Source organism: Pygoscelis adeliae, unplaced genomic scaffold (genome assembly GCF_000699105.1).
Source record: "Pygoscelis adeliae isolate BGI_AS28 unplaced genomic scaffold, ASM69910v1 Scaffold26, whole genome shotgun sequence".
NCBI classification, from domain to species: domain Eukaryota; kingdom Metazoa; phylum Chordata; class Aves; order Sphenisciformes; family Spheniscidae; genus Pygoscelis; species Pygoscelis adeliae.
The window spans coordinates 3,700,614-3,726,542 of record NW_008825104.1 but is presented as its reverse complement, the minus strand read 5'-3'; the positions used below and the strand labels follow the sequence as shown (position 1 = coordinate 3,726,542).

Below are 25,929 nucleotides of genomic sequence, written 5' to 3'. Positions count from 1 at the left end.
CTGCCCAGGGAAGTGGTTGAGTCACCATCCCTGGAAGTATTTAAAAAACGGGTAGATGAGGCGCTTAGGGACATGGTTTAGTGGGCATGGTGTTGTTGGGTTGACGGTTGGACTCGATGACCTTGGAGGTCTCTTCCAACCTTAATGATTCTATGATTCTATGATTCTATTTAACTAGTACATATGTGCAGAACCAGAGTTGTTTCAGTGTACACCATTCAAACGTATCTAATTCTGTTGGATATCATTGTATGTCACTCATGTTTAATGCGCTATAATTCTTGATGAGACTTGGAAAGCAGTATTTTTCTTCTGCTACCAAAGAAATTATTTCTTCAGCCAAGTTTAAAGTTCTGTTTCCAAAAAAAATTTTTTTAAATAGAAAATTATTTGTCGTTAACAGTAGGTGGCAGTGCTTCCATGTATCACACCATATTTATCAAAACTGCTGTATTCTGACATGAGTGTAACCCGAAGACAATCAGCCTCGCAAATATTATGAATACTGTAGATTCTTGTTTTCACACTGGAAATGTCAAAAATGTTTTTTAATGGCAAAAATATACTAATTAACAAACATGGATTTAGGCTAAGAATTCTAGTGTGTATTAACAAGTACACAGCATCTAAAGTTGATGTTTTATGTTAGTATTTGACACTGTTTCAACAAAAGTAATTAAGTATTATATTCATTTCCTTTGCTTTCTATTTTTTTATTGATTTGTTGACAATTTGTGCAAATTTACTAATAATTTTAGATATATCCATTGTTATTTATATAGCTGAGACTGCAAAAAGTTATAATTATATGTAAGCAGAGAAAAGTAGCTTATACTAGATATATTAAAATACAGTATTATGAAGAACTCATTCTTAAAAATATAGAGATGGATCAGCTTTAAATTACTTCAAATGTATCAAATTGACCTTTATTTGTTTCTGACTTTGATATTTTGAACACCTTAAAGAAACCAAGCTTTTGCCTAGAAAGAGTTCATTAAACATTCTGAAGATTGACTGAAACGGTTTGTATGAAATTCTGTAACAAAATAGGAGTTTTGTACTATTTGCTAGATAACATTGATTTAAGGATAAATTTATTTTAAATATCATTCATTTCATCAATGTATGTTCAATAATTAATGCATATAACATATGCAGTATAACATTAACTTATGTTGACATCATAAATTGCTGTTCTTCGTAATCTTTATGCAGTAGTTAAAATAACTTTTAAGTTACTCCCAAGAGTCCCAATATTTGTCACTGTTGCCCACTGGAGTTGCTCAGATGTAACTGATGGCAGAATCTAGCTTAAGAAGTTAGGAAAAAATACTCGGTGATTTGGTGTACCAAATTTGCATCATGCCTGCCCTAATTTTTAATCTGGGAACCTCAGCTGTTTCTGTATACTAATTAAAACATGTTTAGAGGTTGGTGGTAAAAGTCCCTAGCTGCATTCTCTGTCCAGCAGGCCACCTTGCCTCTCAAATGTTTTGATTGCTGTAGGCCTATATGATATCTTTCATGAGATCTTTTAAAAAGAGTAACAATTCTTAAGCAGATTTTTCTAGTTCTTAGCTACTCCTTAGCTTGTTTATTCTGTTCAGAAAATTGAGTAAGCTTTCTGCAGATAAATTGTTTCTTTACACTTCAGTTAATGAATAATGCACTAAAGCAAGCTTTTAATATAAATGTTCCTGATTTATCAAAATTGTCTTTGCAAATAAGTGGTTATTCTGACCTTATGCTACAGTAACATTTAATTATTAGAAAGTAGCACAGAAGCCTGCAAATGTAGGATGAAATAAAAATTCAGCTGAACTTCTAAAACTACACAGTGAAAACGTTTGAGTGCCTCAGTCTGAGTGTTGAAGCCGCAGGAATTTTACTCCTGATTTGAACTCTGATTATTGTTTCCTACTTGATTAGACCAAGGGGAGGATTTAGTAAAAAGTGTCTGTTAAAAGCAAATGCTTTATCTGAAAAATAACTGATGCATAAAGTACATTCTATTTGACTTTACAAAGATCATAGCTATTGAAATAGCATTAATGAATATTTTTGCAGGTGATTACTAACTTGACCCAGGCATTAGAGAGGCAAAAGGAGAGAATAGAGTTGATGAGAAAGTTTACGCTGTGGCGGATTCAGCATGTTAAAGCCAAACAAGAGGTATGTGCAATGCAAATGAAACCTCTGAACTCAAAAGGGTTAGAGTTGCTGCAGTTCCTGCTACAGTTTGAAGAAATGACAGTTTTTCTATTTTGATGTGTTTGACAATGTCAAATAACAGTTTGAAAACATCAATTCTAAAAAGAATGCTGCTGTCGGAATACTCTCTGGGATGGGGAAAAAATCAAACCTTACTTCTCTTACATTGCTCCAATTACTGTGATGAGCTCACAGCAAATCACCATAGCTTACAGTATCTGCATTTTGAAGTAGGCACCAAGGGAATCTCTATCTAAATTTCAAACACGTTACATTTGAACAGTGGTATGATACAGTATCACATTTTTGGGGGAAGCCACTTTCACAATTAAAACTTCAGCTGCCCTCTTTTCTCACGTTGCCAAAACTTGATGTGGCTGAGAGCTAGTCACACGCAAAATGTTGGGCATTGCATCAGGCATCTAGCACTAAACAGTCTACTAAGTGAAGTATGACAGAAAAGAAGGATCCCATGTCAAGACTGCAAACCTTTCCCATTCCAGGCTGTTAAAAAGCAGAAGCTGTATTCAGGACCTTTGTTCATTGGTACAGATTCCTGGCTAGACTCAAGTTCATTGATGCTACCCAAAACTCTGCTGATTTGCAGAGAGGTTTAGCCTTTTCTCTTTTCCTTCCCTCCCATCTTAGAGTTTACTAATAATTTGGAGTCTGGTTTTTACTCAGCTCTTTTTATTTTTTTTAATTCATTTCTGGAAAAGTAATTTTATGCTGAAATACATTGTCTGGTGACTATTTTGAAATAAAGTAGAATAACAGAATTGTCTTAAATGGCTTTCTAAAGCATCCTGAAGTCTAAATTTATTAAAAAGATAGGTGTTTTGTGCTATTCATTTGCAAACTTTGTTGACTGCAGGTTTTATGATTCCTGCAGTGAATCAAAATGTGCCACATACCCACTAAATGGCTTCACACATGCATGGTTACACCATATATGTGAGGTTGTTGTAAAAACACTGTTTTGTGTAACCTAGGAGTTTGCAAATACGGTTTCTCATACTGGGGACAGTAACGCTCCATGACGTGTGCAGGAAGAAACACTGAGCTGCTGATGCTATGTTGCATACCACTTCACTGCAGCACGTGTAACTCAGTTTAGGCATTCCTACTGCAGTCCTGAGCTTGCTTATGATGTGGTTATATTTGTTTCCTAAGGAATATGCAAATAGAATAGCAGACAGACAATTCCGGACAGCTTTGATGAAGAAAGTATGGGCAGCATGGCGCTCTCTTAGTGAAGAAAAATGGAAAGAAAAAGTAGCAAGAGCCTGTCAGTTAAGGGCAGAAGATGTCTGTGTTCAGCTCACCAATGATTATGAAGCCAAAATTGCAGAGGTAAAATAAAGGGTTTTTTTTCCTCTTTCCTTCATTCCCCCACCCCTCCAAATTATCTCTTTCTCAGCAAACTTGAAAAACATGAGGACTTCCCAGCAGAACAGAGCTCCCAGGAACACAAGAAGATCTGAGGAGATCTAAGATCTCTACTATGGTTTCTAGGTGTGACTTTTTTTTTCCCCTGCATCTGATGTAAAATGTTGCTGATCTGCATGCACAGGTGAAGTACATTGGACTCTTCCTGAAATGAGACAAATTTCTGTTTGCCCACCAATAGGGATGATACTTGTTTTCTAAGAGCACGCTGTTAATATTGGCTATGCATTTTGAGGTCTTAGTGGAGAAGATAATGGAAATAGAAGACCATTATTATTATTATGAATCATCATGATGAGTACGATATTTTTTCCTGTAACAGCTACTCTGTTAAAGGCTGAATTTAAGTTTGGTTTTTGCCTTCGTCTTGCCAATTAAGTATTAAAAGCTTTGTATTTTAACAAGAAATTAAACCTAGAATTTTAAGAACAGGCTTACCAAATGTGGCTTATCAGCACAAAAACAGTAAGTAGTGAATTACAAAGGTAACTTGGTCTGTCTCTTCTCAGCATTTTTAGTTTTTTACAGTAGCTAGAAAAGAGAGATTGCTGGTGACAATCCACCCTATGCTTAAATAGTTTTCTCGGAACACTTACTCTTCTGTTGAGCGAATCCACGTTCCTGTGCAAATCTAGCTTGTGCCAGATGCCTAACTTCTAAAAGACAAAAACTTGCAAGGTAAATTTCTGCTTACCTAGTTAGGTAGGGTCTGACGGTCCTTTCAAGTGCACTCTTGTCCTTGGTGTGCTCTAGTACAAATAATGTGCTGTAGTACAAAAAAATGACAAGTAGCTGCTCATCTCTGGTGAACCAGAGATTGTGAAGTGAAAATGTGTATGTCTTTGTAAATGTAGTAAGTGACTTTTAGAGCTAATTGAGGAATATGTTCGTAGTTTGCATTCAGAAGTACAAGACAGCTGTTTCCTCATTCTCTTTTGTAGCTAACTGCTACTTTGGAACAGACAAAAGCTGAGATTCTGCGGCTGCACAGTGAGAGAGAACAGTATGAAGACACCATGAAGAAAGCCTTTATGCGTGGTGTATGTGCTTTGAATCTGGAAGCAATGACGATGTTTCAGGGCAAGGACGGTAGGACAGATCCTGGTCAGTGTAAAAAGCAGCTCTAATCTGATAATGTGTGGGGGATTTTGTCAGGTTTGTTTGGGTTTCTTTGTTTGTTTTAAAGGATACTCCCTTTTCTCTTCTGGGGTTGTGTTTTTTGGGTTTTTTTTAATTTAATATGAGGACTTGGGGCAATACAGAGTTTATCAAACTCGTACTGCTTTAAAAAGTCCTGTTGAATATGTTGAGAAATATTCTGATGCTGAACTTTGTACTGCTGTAGTTGCAAGGTGGAACATGTTTGCTTCATCCCACCTTGCTGTGAGGGTGGTAACCTGCAACTGAAGGCAGAAGACAGGGATGGCAAACTTCTTAAAATACTGTGGAAGATTACCCAGAATTCTGTCAGCACCCAGGTTGGGGGGGCAGGGGGGGAAATCCTGGAAAAGCCGCCTCTGTTCTCTGGAATCTCAGTGTGCAATGAATCTGCTTTTCCCAGACAGCTCTCCCTTCTTTCTTAATCCTGCCTTTTAATGCAAAAAGGGCAAGGAAATCTCCCAGGTTCTGTATTTAGTTGGAGTTCTGTGCCAGAACAGGGAACACCGGTGTCATTATATCAGCCGCACACTTGTAAAACTTGTGCAGCTACACAGGAAAGAGCTGCACACCCTTATTGATGTAATGGAATCAGCCCTTCAGAGTGAGACAATGTACAGCAGTAGGAGCATAATCATGCTGGTGCAGCAGCCTACATTAAAGAGAAAATAGCTGTGCCAGCAGAAGTGTCACAGCTGAACGTGTGGCTTTTAATTTCCTGTGGTCACTGAAGACCTCATCAGGCTTCATAACATCTCAGTCTCTGTTGTCTTTAGTCCCATGTCTGCCATCTTCTTCCACTGCCTCTTGTACCACCTTTTTGCCTGCCCCAGGCACCCTATCTCTTTCTTGCTACAGCCGGACGATGCTTTAATGAAGTTAGTTACATAATTATTTAATATGGTTGTACAACCATTTATTTGCGTTCTTCCTCAGGTATAACAGAACAGTGATCGGGACATCAGGGGACTTCAAATATCAGATTATATGATTACTGTGATTTGTTCTAGTCTTGTAATCTGTGGACATTAAAACTTCCATGTGCCAGAGTCAGTCAGTGATTATATATTTATATGAACACTGCAGTGCCACCTACTGCCATGGGAAATGAAAGCAGAATTTGGTCCCTTTACAGATTTATTATTATTAGGTTATTATAATGTACATTTAATACACATACAAGATACAAATAACATACATACAATATACATTATAATGTAGGTTATTAATAGTGTGTATCACAACCTTAATGGGTCCATAAGTCGGTGTTGATGGTCTAAAATATCTATCTGGCTGATTTACTGACAGATGATTTTTTAAATTATTATATTAAGATTATTCTTAACCTCTTTATGTACTTAAAGGAACATTGAAGCCACAAGAATTCATGCATTTTTATTTTAAAAAAACTAGTACTGCTTTTTTAAGTAACATAGATCAAATCTGATTGGTTTGTAACTATGCATTGGTCCTGTCTATGCTTAAGCTTCATGTGTGTGTACATAGATATATATGTACAAAATGCATATTCTGGCATACTTTCACTCTTGAAATCTTTGAGTTCAAATTGGTGGAATACTACCTTCCTTCTATTTTTTCCTGCTCACTTCAAGAGAAAAACAAAAAAACCCAAAAAACCACAACTACCGCATGGTGTCACTCTAGTCCCTGGAATGAGGAAAGTTCCCTTGTCCTGGAACTGCTGCTAGCATCAGCTGCTTCAGAAATAGAAGAGTAAATAAGAATACCTTTCTCTGCTTCCTTTAAGGAAGTTTGTATTCTAAAGGAAAAGGCTGAAACTGCTTGGAAAAGATACTGGGCTTAGGTCTGCAGATCTGACGTCCCCAGGATGCCTGCATTGCAAGACAAAAGAATCCTGGATGGATTTTGCACAAGCTCAGGCTTACCCAGCTGGTGGGGGGAGACGAAGGATGTAGGGCACCTGTAGATTGTCCCAGCCCTACAGCTGGGATGTAGCCAGTGTCCAGCTATTGTATGTGGAGATGAGATGCTGCTAAGCAGGATCTATGGCTCCTTGAAATTGCAGTACTTTCTCAGGAAAGTTAAAATAAATTTTATTTTACTGACAGTGAGCCCCCTTAAGGATCTTACGCCCTCACACAAGTCCAGTGTGGCGTTTCTGTGTTTTACTGCTCTCTACCTGAACTGGATTTTGGCCCTTAGCGTAAGAGCAGCTCTTGCACACTGGATTTAGTTTTGGCAAGCAGTACAGAAAACCTCAGTTCTTTGCACTACAAGTATGTGACAAGTGCCACAGGGATGTTGAGGCATAACATGGAAGCAAGCCCCTTGGAAAATATTATTTCCAAGCATCTGAAAAGAAGGGTCAAATACAGGAATGTTTATATACATATATACACCAATAAAGAACAGGCTGATCCTTTTAATTAGATTATACAGAAATCCCAAAGGAATAGTAAAATTTTTACTGTGGCTTATCTCTTTTTTTTCCCCCTTAGGGTTTGCTAGATTATGTGCTGATCCCATTACTTTGTGTTTCTAATAATAGATGTAGGCAGCAGGAGAAATGATAATGGTACCATTGTTGCAGGAAGGCTACCTCCTTCGCAATATAGTCCCCCCTCACCACCACCTCCACCAGCAACTACTCTTCAGCTGGAAGACATGGTAAGCATATAGCTGGAAGAAAACTGTATTCGCTAGTGAGAAAAATGAACCTCTTTGGTTGGAGCTTTTTTAAGATAAATGCCATAGCCCATGAATAGAAGGAATTTGGAGACAGTCTAAGTGTAAAAAGAAACCTGTGGGTATGTTCAGACTGCGTTGTGTAAATGAAGTGACTGGGGCACAGCTGCTGTGACTTGCTATACTTTTCATTAAGCTCTTTTTTTTTATTTTAGTGAAAATGCATTAAACTAATGGAGTCAAGGTCACTATAATAAGTAGAATTTGCTCTCTAAAGGTCTTTCTGGAAAAAAACTGTTATGAGTTTTTTTGAAAAAAACTGAGCTTAATATAATCTGAAAAGAATAAAAGCTGGCTTGACTTGAAGCTTCTTTTTAAAAAGTGTGACATATATAGATACTGAGGGAACTCAGCTTATTGTCCTGTCACGTCAGTTTAGCCAGATCATTATCTAGTAGCTTGGATGTTCTGGGCCTGTCCTGGAGTCATGCTGAAGATGTTGCCACTGTAAAACAATTTCACGCTAGAGTACAGATTAGAACAGAGAAGATGTGCTTGCTTCTCTTCCTGATTTTTTCATTCTAATAGTATCAAATGTTATTCACACTGTTTCTACGATTTTTAAACAAGTATTTTTAAATTAGCCAGAAAACACTAAAACTAGAGATAAAATATCTGCAAAGAAGTTAAATTTAGAAGGGTAATTGGAATAGTCAAAAAGATGAGTACCTAAAGAGTAAAACTATATTTTCTAGAAAGTTAGACTCATTCTTTGTAAACTCTGGTTTCATTCACAGTTTTCTACCCACCTGGGTCATGCAAGCACTTCTCAGACCAGGCTGGATTCTGATTCTCCAGTAATCGTCACTAGCACAGCTGCAGGATCTGGTGTGGCATCAACTCAAAAACTGGTAACATGCTAAAATTAACTTTTTTTTAAGGCGTAATTATAACAAATACTAGTTTGGGTATCGTTATTTCTGCATTTTTTCAGAGCAACACAAGTATGTAGTTGAGGAAACTGCCATAGAGTTTACATAGCTGTGTGAAGACACTAGCTTGCAAATGCTCATTAATGTTACAGGGACCCATTTATGTTAGGAGCCGTTTTAAGTTATTTTTGGAGGGAGGAGGGGAAGTGTGACAAAATGTAGAAGAGTGCACGTACACTTAAGGATAGCGCAACAGGAACAATTGGTGTTTCACATGATACCATTTTGTTCTGGAAAGAATATGCTTTGCTTTAGCATCCTGCTGTTTGAAATGTCTCTCTCATTCCCTCTTCTGTATTTGTTGCTAAACTGTCCTTTTTACTTTCCTCTACTGTCTTCTGCATTGCTCTCCTTTCTTTTTCCTATCTGATACAGTTTGCTACCAGCTGTCAGAGAAAGATGCAGCATTTTACTGCATGGAAGCTCTTTTGTATCTGCTATGTCACTGCTAGAAAGATTTTCCAGGGTGTTGGAAGTGCCTGCAGCTGTCACTTGAGTATACAGCCAGTGAGCAAAGCTAAGCCATCCATGCTGCTTGATTTTTGTCAAATTAGCCTTACTCCCCTCAGGATAGAAGTCACTTGCTTGAAACGCTATCTCAGAGTGGAGAAAGATGGAATAAAGCAGGTTGCAACTAGGTGGAGCAAATTCAGTTGTGTATAACATAACTAGATTACCTGCAATATCGCATGTTCCATTTAGGCATGTGTCTTATAAAACTAAGCAGACATACTAGAGCATTGTAAATACTATGTTTAAATTTTTTACCAACTAATAATTTATTTGTAGCCCATGGCGAAAGTAGTAACATCTGCTCAACAGAAAGCAGGACGAACAATCACTGCTCGAATCACGGGCCGAGCTGATATGGGACAAAAAGCCAGAATTTGTGGTAGTTTAGCAGTGATGGGAGTTGCTCCACCCATGAGTTCAGTCATTGTTGAAAAACATCATCCAGTCACTCAGGTAAGTCAGAATTATGCTTGTAACAGCATTCTTATTACCACACATCTGGTAGTTAAGAAAAGTGACCACTGTAAAGAGATATTAGACAAAGCTCAGATTTGGGTCCTGTCTAAAGTAACAAACAGTACCATCTTTGGGCTGGGCAGAAGGTACTGGTGAGGAGAGGAAGTAAATATTGCCACTTTAATCTATTTGTTTTGTTTCTGTAGTACTTATTTCACAGGTGTAGTAGTCTTGGCTGTCTCTTTCATGGCCAGCTCTTCTGTGAGTCTTCCTCTTCATAGAAGTGGTCAGTTGGTACAGCAATGTTTGATGTCATCACCACGCAACCACAGTTAAAGACAAGCTTCATAGTATATAGCAGGAAGAGTGACTGAACTGGTAGAGATATAGATTAGACTGACAGGCTGAGCGTAGCAAATAACTGGGGGAAAAGAGTAAAACCCTTGTCCAGAGGCAATCAAATTCATCAAGCCTGCTGCCTGTTGTATTTTGAGTCTTGCCTCCCCGCAAGGTAAAAGACAACTGTAAACAGTGGCCTAAACAGCCTAGGCCATTGCTACACTTTTAGACCAATCTGAGCAAAAAATGGTTTTGACTGGAGGTGTATGAAACAATGGAAGATTTTTATATATATATATATATATTTTAACCTGTAAAGTAGGATCTGAGTTTCCTTTGTGCTATCTGAAAGTCCAGATATCATCTTCAGTGATACTGCCAGAACAAGCAGAGCTAGCTACATCAGATCCTTTAATTTGAGCTGGAGATACTGGTAACTGTCTGTGTGAGGGATGTTCTGCCTTCACTCATTTCCTGCAGTGAATCAGAGCCTTGTGGCAGGCTGCACATAGCTTTCAAGAATTTGGGCTCCTAAGCAGAAATTCATATTTAAATTGAATATCCTTAGGGGGTTAGAGATTTGGTGTGAGACTTCTTTCATTAAGAACAATTTCTGGATTCACATAGTGTGACAAGTGAAGTAAAGTACTATGACAAGTCTTTGGTACAGTAGCGTACCAAAGACTGACTTCTAAAAATGTAATAAATGTGACAGTCCCAGAGATATATTCAATATACTCTTTCTGCAAATAAATGCCTAAGTGGAAGTCAGTCGGATTGAAGTATTTCTCTTTAATTAGTCTGACAGATGAGAGAGTTTACCTTGATTAAAAGCAGAACGTCTACTGTTTATTGCAGTAAGGTGGCTAGTTTTTGGGGGAGAAAATTCATTGTTGTTAAATAAATGCAAACCTTTTCCTTTCAGAGACCAGAGACCTTTCAGAGACTTCCTCATAGCAAATACTGAGCTTCAAAAGGAATGTTGGCATTAAATTAGCACTACAGAGGAAAATTCTGAATAATTTGGTAAAAACCAAACAAACAAATCCTGAAATAAGATTGAGGTGATAAAAGCTCAGGGTACCTACTTAGTTGGAAGTTTAGCACTTTATGTTCTAAAAAGTATATTACAAATAAGGAAGGAAAAAAATTACTGTTTAAAAACTCTGTTGAAGTAACCCCCCCCCCTTTTTTTTTTTTTTGAGAAGTGTATTTCAGTTTGCTGGATTGCAAATCTTTCTGTTTAAACCACAGCTCACTTAGAGCTATTTGAATGGGACTTTTTTTGTATCGTTAAGTGTTTTGATGTATTTGGTTACTTTTCAGCAAACCATATCCCAAGCCATTGCTGCTAAATATCCTCGAACTGTGCTCCATTCTTCTGGTTCTACCACTGTGAGACCTGCAGGACAAGTTGGGCGAATGCTTCAGGGCCAAACTCATACCAGTGTTCAGTCAATAAAAGTTGTTGACTGAGTGAATATCTTTCTCACCGGTGGGGGTTTTTATCAAGGTACAATTTAAACCTCTTCCCAGTCTTGAGATTTGATGTAACAAGGTCTAAAGTATGTATCATGTTTTTACCCTTTTCTAAAAAAAAAAATTTTAATTAAAAGTGCTTTTGTAGTAAACATCTGGAGGGGAAAAAAAGAACTTGAAATGTTGTTCTACCTCCAAACTATTTGAGAACTTATTTTATTGAGATAAACATTTTTTATTGAAGGACTCTTTTGCACACTTTTAAATAAAGGATAGAATGGGATTTTTGTCTGAATCTCTTTTTTTAGTTCCAGTGGTACTAACATCTACTTTTAAGTGAAAGTTAAATTTATTTTTGTTACATATGCTTTTAGTTGCTTATGCAACTACGTTAACATGCATTTTAATTATATCCTACCACAGCATACTTAAATGAAGAGTAACAGGGTGGTAGCCTTCACACCCAGGGTGTCACTTGGGCCAGGTGAGGTACCGAGTTCATCACATTGTTAAACATTCTCGTTTTCCAAGCTAATGTTGCAGAACTTGATGCATACCTGTCAGGATCTAAGAATTTGTGATCTTAAATCCCTAATTCCAAAACCTGAGGATTTACCAGTCTGTTCTTCATACTCCCGTGATGCTCTGCAGCCATGTCAAAACAGGTTGCACACAAGAGGGCAGTTAGGCATCAGACTTCAGACTAAGATAGAGATCATCATTTTTTTAGTACAAACAATAAAATTTAGTACAAAATAATGCTAGCTATATATAGGTAGACAGGGCAATTCAACCTTCTGTTACATGATAAAACTATTGCTATTTTCTTGTAGAGAAGACTACAAAGATAGATATTTTACATAATTTTTCAGATGTGAAATATACTCAATAATGAGAAAACCTTTAAACATGTTCAGCAAGACACTACCAAATATTAATTCAAGACATGAACAAGAAGTAGGTAAATTGCTAAATGTATTAAGTATTAAATATCAAATGTTCTTTTCGGACTATGCATACAACATTATGCCATGATAAAAAAATTCTGCAGCCAGCCACACGTGACATTTTTGTGTATTTTCACTACACAAATCAAATGCTGAAGAAGAAAGACTTGTCCTACTCCTAGCACTAATTAAATGAGGAAAAGCCCACTTCAGACAGGAACACTATAATCCTAGCAAGACTTTATAAAAACCTGAATCCCCAATGAGACCTATTTCTGGAAGTGTTGATTTATACACATAATTTTCACTTATTAAATTTAATTTCTTTCAGGTAGAAAACATCTCATTTACATTTCATGTCAAACACAGAATAGCTTAATTTGCAGTTCCAATACAGAATTAGTGTATCAATGTTAAGCCAGGTGTAGAAATTGTAGGGGGGTGGGTCCTGCTTAGCTGTACAGTCAATAAATTGCCAACCATTCACTCTTAAATTCTTTAAATCGTTGTATAGCAAGCATATGAGAAAGAACTAACCAGTATTTCAGCAGTGCAAGTTCTTCTTGCTTGGAAAAAGTCGTACAATTTCAAAATAGGTTTTTGTTTCCAGAAAATATATTATTTGTATTTGAAAGTCACTTTCTATCTGGCATGTAATTCCATCATATATGCCACGTTTTATTGATGAACTCATGAAATTGCACATTTTCTGGAGTCCATGTCAGTTCTACTTGCAGCTCTGATCTTCTCTGTGAAGAGGAGAAAACGCTTGCTTGACATGCTGTACTTTTTACAAGGTCAGACTAATCTAACTGAAGGATAGCCAATCACACTTTAACCATGTTTGCAGGGCAAAGGAGGGAGGCAAAGTTTGCACGTTTTTATCTTCCTTTAGAAATCTCAAGTCTCACTTAAATGCTCTTCTCCAAGCAACCTAACCCCCCCAGCAAGGGCAGATTCTCAGAACGGAAGAGACCGTCTGCCAGGGTCACACCTTCCCAGCACCAGCAGGGACCTCAGCACCGCACTGCGGTCTCGCAGAGGACGGTGTAATGTGCTCTGTACAACACAACTTACCAGCTGAAGGCTGAAGTCCTGCTTCCACCAGATCTTCATAGATATGCTTGACGGGATTCTGATGAGCCAGCAGTGTACCATGTAACCAGATGAGCAACATTCTGTTTCCATGTTCCTTATAACTTTTTTTCCCTGTGCAATACACAAAGCATTTGTCTGTTCCATGTGCTGGAAACAGTGTATTTTGTGCTTTTGCACTTTTAGAGTTCCAAGAGGTTTTAAAACCTACTCATTTACTCTTATTTCCTTTCTCATCTAGAAACAAAATGAACACTGAGATTGACAAAGATTAAAAAAAAAGAAAACAAACAAAAATTCTAGTTTTATCCTAAGGCTACTGTAAAGGGTGGGGAGAAAGCTAATACATCTTAGAACTAATTTTTTCCTTTCATTTTTGCTCAACATGTGGAAATATACCCTGGAGTAATAGTAAACAAGTACAATGCGTGCTATAGAAATATTGCCTTCCCAGCACTTGAGGTGCCTGAAACCAGAAACTGTGGTTTCATAGCAGCTGTGAAGACAGAGTGTGAACAAGGTCTTCCTGTGTCACAAGGTTCCCGAGGTCCTCGTTTGCAGCGTGACCTGCAAGACCCTTCCATGCTGCTCACTGCTCCTATTCTTGATTTCCAAAGATGAAGGCCACGAGGGAGAACAGAAGTGGCCTGTACTTCTACAGCACCGCTTCCCAGGAACCACGGACAAGCCTTGTATTCATTCACTGCTCTTTTTCATAATTTAAGTAAGAGCAGTATGGCCAGTGTGTATCAGTGATACATAGTTTAAAAAACAACTCTGCCTTGTGTTTTTTATAGCTTATCTACTATGTCTAGCCATTCAGATACTGTTACCTGTCCATTGTTCTTCAATAGCTTTAATTTGTTCATCCGTGAACTTCCAGAACAGGGCCAGTTTTTTCCATTCCTGGGGTTTTAACTGGTTGTACGCTAGATTCCACAGGGAGGAACGGATTTGCTTGGTCTGTGTACTATGATCTTGCTTGAAGGACAAGCCAAAGTCTGACCCAACATCACTATGAGCTAGATGTTCCTAAAAAAGAAAGCAGATGATAAATTTTGTAATGAAGCTGGGAACCTTTGCTTAGTGAGCAGTGAACGCTGTGTCCTGCACAGTCATACGTAGCTACTGCCAGGTGATTTGCTCAGTGCAGGTAAAGGAACCGCGTTTGGCTAGTAGAGGTCTTCAGAAGATGGCTTAGCATAGATGATGTTATTACAGTCTTAACAGAAGCGAAGCCCTCCTGTGCCTATTGCTATGTCTTACTAAGTTAAATGCAGAATAAACCGCTTTCTCTGACACTTGATACACAATAGCTAGTAACAGCAAGTACTACCCCAGCACTGCTGTGCTCCTTGGCTCTGTCTGCTTTATATGTCACATTTTGAACATGGTTGGGTTTCAACCACAGTTCTTACTCTTTCCTCTCGCTTCTTAAAGTGCTAACCTCTCCCTGAGGCGAGGCACCATCGGCATGGCGCTTGCTCAAGCTGTTCCTGCCTCTGCCCCTTCAGCTCTGCTTGGCTGAAGCAGGGACTACCAGGTCATTTGATGGCAGCATGAGCCATTGGGTTTAGCATGCAACGCCCCGTTCAGCAAAGTGTCTAAGCACCAATAAGCACATGCACGTTGAACCTGGATCCAGTTTTATTGCCTGCATAAGCAAAATCAGATAGATACCAAAACCACAAGCATTTTACCCTCCAGATTAAAAGTGATGTTGCTACCACATGAATGGTTCGCCTGATACAGGAGTGACGGCATTGCTTCTTGTTTGGGCACCTCTGCAAAAGTCAGGTCTAGCCATGATTTCAGCCCTAGCTGAGCGGTGCCCAGGGAAAAGCCTCATTGCTACTGTAGGCATGCTCAAACTACTTTGATATTTCATTTTGTTTACACGCTAGTCCTGTTTCAAATCGGTCTCCAAAGTGAAAAATGTCTTAAGGAAGTCGATACAGGATTGCAAAGCAGATACTAAGCAAAAAAAAGAAATGGCAGCATGCCACATTTGAAAAGTGCTAAGCATAAAATATTCCATTCCAGATTAAATTCAGAAAAATACAACAACAGGGTTATCTCCTAACCTTATGAGAGTCTTGCAAGAAAAAAAAAATGAAAATCTTAGTTCAATAACTAAGCATTGTCATGTATGTTTGATTCCATTTTTCTGGTACAGACTCTATTTCGTGCTTTCTGACACATGCAAGGTGAGGTTTAGGACATTCTACAAGACAGCTTCAGGCTCTCCCCATTCAGTGTTTCTCTTCTGAGGTTTTAAAAAAAAAAACAAACAAAAAACAAAACACCCAACCGAAAACCCACAAGCAAACAAACGACAAAAACTTTTTTCTCCTCCCTTTGCAACAGCACAGCTTCTCTTTGCTGCTAATGGTGTGTCTAGGCAATGGCAGGGTGGGACAGTAACAGCAGCCCTCAAATCCAGTCAAAAACAGGCTGGGCAATGATAGGGAGGGGTTAGGTAGAAGCAGTAAATAGAAAAAAACAGCAAATGGAGAGAACAAGACACTCTCACACACATTAGTATCACGTGCACTTCCTCACAGCAACGTGACATTTCCTTTCGTAACTATGCCTTGTCACAGATATGACAGCTCAATGTAACAAAAAGACAGTTCTTACAATAATGGTTCAAAACGCTGTAGTTTCCTGAATGGTAGCACCACCTGAACAACGTCATATTCCGTAACTGTAAGATCACACGACCTGAACAACATCATATTCCATAACTGTAAGATCTAAGCTGCTCCCAAAGGCTGTGTTCTTAGCTTCAGGTAATGGGATACAAACGCTTAGGTTTGTATTTCCCAACATCTGTGGAGCTCTTGCAGAAAATCATCTGCTTCAACATCTTTTCTTCTTCTCAGGCAATTCAGTAAACAATACCAAGAGGTTAGGAGCATTACGGGCTCACTGCTGTCAGACTTGTCGTGTCTTCTCTGGCAACAGATGACTTCGCTTCTAATTCCCCTTTAAGCCAAAAGAAACAATAAGGTACCTGACAGCTCCAGCTGAACTGATGCAAATCAAATATGCACAACACAGGAAGTTTGTGGAGGTGTTTTTCATGGTAATTAATCTAGATCTGTGATTTACCAGCACAATGCCCTGCAAACATTAAGTGTCACGGATTTGGACATGCAGGGCTGGAGCGGGTTGGTAAAAGACAGGCTAATTCATGTGCCTGCACTCGGGCAGGATCATTATGCTTATATGGCCCGGGAGGCACTTGGCTAACCTGGTAAAACAAATGCTCCCTAGTAGGAAGCAGGATGAAGTTACAGATTTGTGTGGCGGCTCAGCAATGAGAGCGCAAGAGCCGGCAGTCAAGTGAATTCCTTTCAGCAGTCCTTTTGCCCCGGTTTGCTAGCTCTGGTGCTCACAGAATTACTTGCTCAACATAAATAAATTGTGTTAGCATCTTCCTTCTTGCAGGTTTTACGGTGGATGCTGCAAGAGATGTCTTTTACTGCCTCACTAGGACCAGTCTGCGAACAGTGTATTTGAAAGAGCTTGGGGATTTAAAACTGTATCGTGTCAAAACCCAGCAAATCTAATCAATTCTGAAGGAGCCCACATCAACCTATGGCTCCAAACAAGAAAAACTGAGCAAGCCAATACAAGACTGGTTTATGGAGCATTAATATGTCCTAAAATGAACTTTCACCATCCTATGAAATACCTCACTTTCATCAAGTGTGTAGGTATAGCAGGTTCTTTGTGGCTCATTGCTACAACTGTCATTGATGGCATAAATAAACTTCCTCAGTTAAGACCCTGTGACATGAGACGTCCTGAATTTTCAAGACCTGTTTGGGCTGGGTCTGAGTTTCAAGGCACGTCTCTAGAATGGGCCTCACCAGCACCCCAGCTCCAAATACTCCTTTGATTTTAAGAGGTACTAAGCTTTTCTTGTTCAGACACTTTCCGCCTATAAAGTGTGTACAGATTCATAAGTGACGTTGGATAGTCAACGCAGGCCAAAATAATTGTCATCTACACTTTAACACATCTGACTCTCAGCCCTTTAGGGACAGCCATCGCTAAGCAGCCTACATTTAAATTACCACTAGGGAAAGGTTAGAAATTCAGACAATCAGGTCAATCTAAGCTGTGTCCTTCACACTTGTTGCCTGGTTCTTTCCCATGTCATTAATTGCGTTTTATAATTAACACACATAAAACAGAAGAGGGAGCTTCTGCCAAAGCAGCTGAGCCCCTACTAGCAAAGGAGTGACAGACACCTGCACGCCTCCATTTTTCAACCACAGATGTTCCTGTACCAAAGGACACAGGGATCAACGTGGATTCAGGTCGTCCTAGTCCTGATGCTGATGGCATAGTTTGAATTTGGATCAGAATCTCTCTCCACCCCTTTATCTCAGTGTGTAGAGCGTGATGCTGGAAAACGATAAGATCTGCCTGCAATTTTACAGCTAGTTAGGAATAAAACCTGCATGGGGTAGAGACCTTCCCGTTCCCAATCCGAACCTCAATGTGTCAAGGCCAGTCTTGCAGTCTGCCAAAAGGAACCACCTCAGGCAAAAGGCACTTCAAGATAAGAATCTTAAGGTTTTTCCCTTATAGTTCTCCTCTGTGTAGTAAATGATGTCTCTTACCTGTTTCGTGGCATAATACCTTTCTGCTTTAATGATCATATCTACAATGAGGGCGTGATTGCTCCTTGATGCCACAGCTAGTGCAGTTTTTCCATGCTGAAAGCAAAGATAGTGAATCAGAACATTGTCTCATAAGTATATCATAGAAGAAACACAGGAGCTTTGTTTACAAAGCCCCATCCCTTTTTTTCAAGAAAATGTATTACTACAATTTTATGGGTTCAGGGTAACTACAATCAAAGTTCTATGCTTTGCATGAGCTGTATCCCCTCAGCCCAGAGGTGGTCAATTTTTTCCCCACACTGAACTCCCCCTGAAGAATTCCAGAAACCTTCTGCACTCAGACTGCTGCATACTTCATCCCAGCTTGCACTCTCTAGTCACTGCTTCCAAGTTAGTGCAAGCCAAAGCATCCACAGGCTGAAAACTACCACAAATACAGTTCATTCACGTGTTATGGTTAAACTGGCATTTCAGATGGATAGGCTGGCAAAGCTGGAAACGTCCAATTTTAAGGGCAAACCTGCGTCTTGTTTTGGATGGTAAGAGAAGCTGGCTCACAGAATGAAAAGAGGGTGTGGGAATGACTTTCTCATGCCAACTGAAGTGAGCACAGCTGAAGGTGATGTTTCATGGGTAGTACAGGCAGTCACAGGAATTAAAACCCGTTGCTCTAATTCCAGCTGTAGAGGACTGCTCAGTCTAGCTGAGCCCATCTCTGCTATCAGCACTTTGATGTAAAGGGATCTCAGTGGCTCTACAGGGTTCTCTCTGCAACTGTCTATTTTCAGCAGATTTGCACTGAGTAGACCTGCCTCAGATTTAAATATTCAGGGTATTCTCCACATATCAAGTGCTGGGCGTTTTAGAAAATTAGACCTAAAAGAAGCCAATCCCTTAATTAGAAGGTTCAGTAATTAGATTATAAGGCATTTCAACTCTCCAGCTATTACAAAGTTTCCTAATATACACCTTTTGAGTTCTAGCTCCTCACTCTGCTCAAGATCATTCTAATTAGCCTGGTTTTAGAAAAGCATCACATTGGAAGGCAAGGCATTTACATTTCATTAAATCTCTATAGCATAGACATACTTCATATGTGAAGAGTCCAGCCACCACAAGAGCTCCTTGGGTTCCAGCTCTGGAAAGGTGCTCTGCATTTCGCAGGGAGGTGGAGGGGTGGAAAAGGGGGATGCTTCTGACCTCCTGTGCTACTGCAGATACCACTGGCATCCTGCGTGTAAACGTAGCACGGCAGTCTTGCACACAGGGAGCACTCTCTGCACTATCAATCACAACCAACGACAATTATAATCTACAGGTGGGAGGAAGGAAGAGCTCCCAAGAGAGCATTTCCTGAGCTGTAACAGCTTGCAACTTGTGCAGATGCATGACATGCTCTGGAGACTGAGGACTTTTGCTGCTGGGGGACGGAGGGCAGGAAAACACTGTGCAATTGGAGTAGGCTCCCCTTTTTCCTGCTTACTGTTCAGTAAGGACGGGAACATTTTTGGCATCTCAGCACCAATTCAGTTCAAAGAGGGCTGTACTTGCGAATGTTCCCAGCGGTGGCATGGCCTCAGGGGTCATCCAGCGAACAGGCAAGGGAAGAGCTACTCCAAGAAATAAAACCAATGCAGAAAGGTGACAGAACTTGTGCTGGCTCAGAGCCATACTCTCATAACATGCCCTGAACTCTGTCAACACTGCTGTAATACCAGGGCGCTATGCAGCCCAAAGGGTTGCAGGTGCTTAAGGACAAAGCAAGCTGTCCTGGTTTTGGCAGGGGTAGAGTTAATTTCCTTCCTAGTAGCTGGTACAGTGCTGTGTTTTGGATTTAGTACAAGAAATACATTGATCACACACTGATGTTTTAGTTGTTGCTAAGTCGTGCTTACACTAGTCAAGGACTTTTCAGCTTCCCATGCTCTACCGACTGAGAAGGCTGGGGGTGCACAAGAAGCTGGGAGGGGGCACAGCCAGGACAGCTGACCCAAACTGCCCAAAGGGAAATTCCATACCATGTGATGTCATGCTCAGTACATAAACTGGGTGAAAGCTGGCCGGGAGGGCCGCTGCTCGGGGTCTGGCTGGGCATCGGTCAGCAGGTGGTGAGCAATTGCATTGTGCATCACTTGCTTTGTGTATTCTTTTATTATTATTATATTATTATTACTATTTTATTTCAATTATTAAACTCTTCTTATCTCAACCCACGAGTTTTCTCACTTTTGCTCTTCTGATTCTCTCCCCCATCCCACTGGGGGGGGCAGGGAGGGTGAGCGAGCAGCTGTGTGGTGCTCAGTTGCCAGTTGAGGCTAAACCATGACACAGGCAATAAGAAGTAATTTTCTGTGCCTGCCCTTGGAATACAAATAGGTGGAGACAATTTTCCAATGGCTAAGGCGCTGTCTAAAGCGGACAAGATTTCATTCCGGGTTAGTGTGTATGAGAACTGCAGCTCTCTGGCTAGTGTAGGCATGACTTGGAATGGGAAGGCTTAACTGCAATGCAGCATCTTACCTCAGCCTCCCAAAACACAGCAACCATGTCACCCACACTCAGAGCCCCGAGCCTCATGTCAGGCTAGAGAAAAAAGAGGTGATCCTAGTCCATAAAGTTTTACTCCTCATCAGGATGGTTTTGTGCATGAAAATTACTTTTTTACTAAAGAGCTAGATTTTGCTCATGATAAACATCAAATCTGTCAATTCAGTCACACAGAAAATCAATGTAATGGTAACAGTATAAAAAGGGGAAGCTTAATCTTGCAGTAATTTAGCAAAATTTGTTAAAACTGGATTTGGTACTCTGTCCTTTCAAAAGCACTTCCCCAGAGACTCTTTGCTGTGGTAACTTCTTCCAGCCATTGCCATTCTTGCCTCAGTCTTTCCAGGCTGAACATCAGCAACGGGGTCCAAGCACTCACCTGAACGGACCTGGGACGACTTCTCAGGGACACGGCACCACCATTTCCAGATGGCCTAGCGCGTTAAAGGGCAAACTCACCATCGCTGCAATTAGTGAAGCTGGCAGTACCTGTGCCTCTCCTGGCAATGAACCCGGCTGTGGGTGCACAGTTACAACAGCCGCAGGCTGTTTTCCACTCCGTAAGCCTGGTCCTTTTTTCCATCAGAGGTCTCTGGCAGCAGGGTTTACCCTTGAAACTACAGAGCTTGGAAGTTTTACAGCTCTTCACTAAAACCATTTCAGATCTCTGCAAGCTGCAGGTATGGCAATATTAAAAGGAGAGTTCCTTTCTGACAGCTAACAGTTAGCTTTACCTAGGAAAGACAACTGGCAACAAGTGCTTCCTGCATCTCTGGGAAGAAGGTTATAAAACAAAAAATAAAATCACATAATCCTTGCATGGGTGAGGAATGCAAACTACCTTATCCACGGTCTTGAGATCGCAGCCTGCCTTCAGCAGCACTTCCACCAGCTCCACATCGCCAAGATCAGCTGCCAGATGTAGAGGGCTTTCCTGCCTCTGGAATTAATGACACCAAATAAATACAATAAGCCAAATTCCCCCTTAGAAGCAGAGTGCCACAGTCTGAATCTAAAGAAGATTCACAACAAGAGATGGCCTTGGCTAGAAAACACTGAACAGAATGAAATCATTTAACTTTTGAGTGATCTAACTGCCAGTTTTGTTTCAGGCAAACAAGAGAGCATCTGGGATCTTCGCAGGAAAACCAGGCAGGAGTTCCAGCTGGCTCAGGAAAAAGTAGCTGTCATGCCTCTCTAATGTACTGTCACCGAACGAGCTCTGTTTCTTCCCTCTTAAAACAAGGTGTTTTGGACAGAGTGCTTCATGTGACTGCCAACCCCCACCCATACTATCCTCTCGAGTAACCTTTTCCCTGCTGAAATTCATGCAAAGACAACTGGACATCCATAATTTTCAACAGGACAGTGTGCCACAGTCCACAACAGGGTTTGTTAGCCAGCCCTGCCACAAAATGATGATATGTAGCAGGTCTACCTGCTCCATAATGGGTTCAGTGAACCTTAAACCACACACACAAAAAAAAAGGGAGGAAAAAAAAAAAGCATTAAACAAAACCAAACCATTTACAAGAAGTACAGCTAAAGGGGATTCAACTTCAAGTCCAATCTTTGGGTCTGAAATGAAAGTTGTGTAGTCTCTACACAGCTGCAGGTACCCAAATAAAACCTATTTATTTATTTATCATTCTATAGACTATTAGAATAAGAAATTCCAGACATCTATGGGTGTAATGCAGCAGCAAGTAAGATATGTTGTCATTTGTGGAAGCCCTGCATATCTGGACATGTCCCTTAGCATGTTTCATGTGACACAGCATCCTTTTAAGTTGAAGGTTTTGTGCCTATGCTTGTCTAATGTTGCAAGCCTACATTCTGTAGGTCTGGTTAGAGAACTTTTTTGGCCTTTAGATCTTAACTTAAAGATTGCAGAGTCAAACACCAAGACCTGACACACTAAGAAACACCAGCCTCAGAGTTCCACGTTAGAGTATCTCATCAGCTTTTTTGGGAATACACACTATGATCCCCAATACACACAATTTCCCCCAACAATACATCCTACTTTCTTTTCTGCAGTAATTTAGAGATATGTATGTAGCTATTGTATGTAACTTCAGACATGCTAGAGACAAAGCACAAAGAAAGATGTGTTCAAGAAGTTTACAAAATTCTCTAAGAGCTTACCATCATACTTGAGTCCAGCCACAAATGAGAGCCTCTGCCTCCCGCAAAAATGTGTATAAATTAATCTTTAGCAATAAAATGATCAATGGGAAGGGGCAAACTACAGATTTCTCATAGACTAGGCCTTGTTACTATCATGGGGAGCATCCCCACGTGTCACGTGGGAGACCAGGGAGCATTTTCCCAACAGGGAGCCACAGTGCCCAATGTGGGACTCAACAGACCTGGTGGGACAGTGTCTCCACAGCTGAGATGTAGGCTCAATGAAGAGGGGGAAGAGACATTCTCTTTGAAGCACCTCAGTTGGCAGGCCAGTCTATACACAGTTGGTGCCTCAATGACTGCCCAGTCCGTTATGGCCAGGGTGCCAGTGTACAACATCCACAAGCTCTGTACAAACTTCTGCCACATAGACCATGAGCACTGGATGTCATCTGGATCTTTGGAGGCCTGGTTGTTGGCCAGGTCGCCATAGACCACTTCCACCACCATTAACTCCCTCAGATACTAGATACCTTCTTCTGTGGTAGTCTACTTGCCTTGCTGGTTTACAATATGTTCTTTGAGGAGATACCTTGCCTTCATGCTCAATAAGAGCCACCTCCAGAGGCTTGCAGTGGCTGCCTCTCTTCCCATCCCTTTGTCAGTCCCATAGTCCCTAGAGATGGACCGCAGTTGCTGGGCTTCCCTACATTCCCAGCACTGGGGCAACCAGGTAGCAATGCACTCACCTTGCTGATGGATGAATACTTGCTGCCTATCTCGTAGGTTGTTCAGGGATGGGGACCGGGTAGTTTCCACCTCTTTTGTAATTCCTCTCTCTTCCCTCTCCTGTCCTGCTGCAGGCCAGGCTTTTTCCCCCCCCTCAGCAGGAGCTGCTGCTTCTCTTACTAACCAAGTTGACATCCGCTTCCACCATTTCTTCTTGAGTACACGAGCAACTACTGTACTTGAGGGTTGGGTCTCTGGTTAAGCCACTGTGTGTGCCCTCAGACTGAGTGACCTTTTCAGTGTCCATATGGGTGGCTTCAGAGCAGGAGACTTTCTCAGCATCCCTTTGTGTGCTCCTTGATCAGGAGACCCTCCCTCTCTTTTGAGGGCACTGGATGACAGCTCAGTAGTCATGGGCCAGGCCCCAACACAGCATTAGAAGTCTCTGTGTTTCATTGGTGCAGGCAAGGCTCCCCTCCTTCGAATGGTGTACCAATTACCTGGGACTACATACCTGTTCAGGCATGAAATCCGAAGCTATCGGAGGCAATAACAGCCCCAGGCACCTGCCCAAGTCATCCCACACACTCTGCCACCCAAGGATTGACCAGCTCCGGGCACATGCCTGTTTGGCATTCCCAATTAGTTGTTTAACCTTACAAACAATAATCAAAATCAGGCTCACGACACACACTACTATGAACAGTCTGATTACACAAGGATGTTCAAGGAACTGAGCGGCCATTACAGGAAGGTGGGAGAGACCTATCCTGGAGGAGAAGAAGGGGTACGTGCCATTTGTTCCTCTCTCCACAAAGTGTCTCTCCATGGCAAAAAGGGGAAAGGTGTAATTGCTGATTTTCTCCATGAGATGGTTCTCTGAGTACCGAGATAGCAGCAGCACAGGGCCCAAAAATACCGGATTAGGCTCAAGGCCAGTGCTTTTATCATGGCTTTCCCAGGCAAAGCAAAACAAAGTGATACACAACACAGCAAAAGCTGAAAATGGTCATCAACAATTATAGGAGGTTTTGTACAGCAGAAAAGGGATCAAGCAAGCTACCACCAAAGTAAATACGTCGGCACCATGCATCACATGGCCTTCCGTAGAGGAGGGTATCTGGTACCGGAGGGGATTAGTGGTGGTGCAGGTGGTCTACAGCGAACTGGCCACCAACCAACCAACCAGGCCTCCAAAGACGACTGGCACCAAGCAGGCCAAACAATTCTGGTAAAGTGGGGAAAACAGATGCCCCCGTCCCTGGGTGGGCTCGAACCACCAACCTTTTGGTTAACAGCCAAACGCGCTAACCCATTGCGCCACAGAGACCTGTGACTTCATCATTCAGTGTGATGTTGTGTGGTGTGGAGCATCACTTTGGTCAGTTCTGGTCATCTGCTTGGTTGTGTCCCTTCCCAGCTCCCTGTGCACCCCCAGTCTATTCACTGGAGCCGCAGAGCGTGAAATGCAGAAGGCCTTGGTGCTGTGCAAACACTGTTCAGCAACAGCTAAAACATTGGTGCCTTACTAGCACTGTTTTGGTCACAAATCTAAAACACAGCACCACAGGGGCTGCTATGAAAAAAATTAACTCCATCCCAGCCAAGTGACACTCGGCACTGGGTTTCCCTCTGAGATCACTACCATAGAGACATTTCTGTCATTTATTATGCATGAATTGTAACACTCCAACAATAAATTAATCCAAGAATTTTCTGAGTATATAGCATTTTGCTATCCTTATCTTGCACAAACAATACTAGCACAGCATGTACCAGTGACTAATACATACGCGCACACACAAAAAAGATAAGGAGGGAACTGCCTCTTCCTTCCTATTCTTTTGTACCTGAGCTTGTAAGGAAAAAATTATTTCAAGCAAAATCCACATAATCTCCTCTCTACCAGTGAAATTATGTTAATTCCCAGTTTTTCTTACGTGATTTAAGGAGTTTATATCATGATTGGCATCCAAGAGGCTTTTTACTACCGGTAGATGATTATTGATGACTGCTAAATGGAGAGGGGAATTCTTCTGCTGTGGAGGGAAAATAATAAACTATTATACTTGGGTACATTATTAGAAGTTCATTCAAACAAGAAAGAGGTTCTCATTAAAATCCACCCCTTGCAAAGGTGATTTGCTCTAGCAGAGGTTCAAGACCGCAGAAAACACACCTTGAGGTGCGGAGTTATGTCAGAGATGGCAGCCTGCTCCTGCAACACCTACAGCAGCAGGTAAACAAATACAGCTGAGAAACCCAGAAATGAGTGCACGGGGTGCGTATCAGTGTGTCACCACTTTGGAACACGGCAAGGCACTCCTCTTATGTGTTCATACCTGGGATGTGCTGCTACCCTTGGCTGACAACAGAAAGGTAATGTTTCTGTTCCCTCAGAAAATTGGGTTTGCCCTTAGTTGAATAGGCTGGAGACAGATTAATTCTGTATTGGGTAAACAGATGTAAAAATCTACTTTCCAGGAATAAACTCTTGTCACATATTGCTGCTGGAAATATTCTTCATACTAAACTGACTTGCTGTCATATTTATAAAAAGCAAATTACAGCTAG

General features: G+C 40.9%; 2 protein-coding genes and 1 non-coding gene across 3 annotated transcripts in view; 1 reads left to right on the top strand and 2 right to left on the bottom strand.

Moving 5' to 3' along the window:
- Nucleotides 1–11,380, top strand: part of POC5 (POC5 centriolar protein) — a 27,545-nt gene extending 16,165 nt beyond the window's left edge. Inside the window, exons 5-11 of the mRNA XM_009327311.1 lie at nt 2,071–2,175; nt 3,388–3,567; nt 4,605–4,767; nt 7,352–7,470; nt 8,286–8,399; nt 9,270–9,446; nt 11,115–11,380. Coding sequence (XP_009325586.1) covers nt 2,071–2,175; nt 3,388–3,567; nt 4,605–4,767; nt 7,352–7,470; nt 8,286–8,399; nt 9,270–9,446; nt 11,115–11,264 — 1,008 coding nt within the window. The 3' untranslated portion in view covers nt 11,265–11,380. The remainder of the gene's footprint in view (nt 1–2,070; nt 2,176–3,387; nt 3,568–4,604; nt 4,768–7,351; nt 7,471–8,285; nt 8,400–9,269; nt 9,447–11,114) is intronic.
- Nucleotides 11,381–12,896: 1,516 nt separating this feature from the next.
- ANKDD1B (ankyrin repeat and death domain containing 1B) overlaps nt 12,897–25,929 on the bottom strand; it is a 31,348-nt gene continuing 18,315 nt past the window's right edge. Inside the window, exons 10-15 of the mRNA XM_009327245.1 lie at nt 25,296–25,394; nt 21,338–21,436; nt 17,947–18,042; nt 14,143–14,341; nt 13,292–13,423; nt 12,897–12,963 (exon numbers count right to left, since the gene is read on the bottom strand). Coding sequence (XP_009325520.1) covers nt 12,905–12,963; nt 13,292–13,423; nt 14,143–14,341; nt 17,947–18,042; nt 21,338–21,436; nt 25,296–25,394 — 684 coding nt within the window. The 3' untranslated portion in view covers nt 12,897–12,904. The remainder of the gene's footprint in view (nt 12,964–13,291; nt 13,424–14,142; nt 14,342–17,946; nt 18,043–21,337; nt 21,437–25,295; nt 25,395–25,929) is intronic.
- TRNAN-GUU lies at nt 24,612–24,685 on the bottom strand. Its single transcript has one exon. It is a non-coding gene; the product is annotated as a tRNA-Asn (tRNA).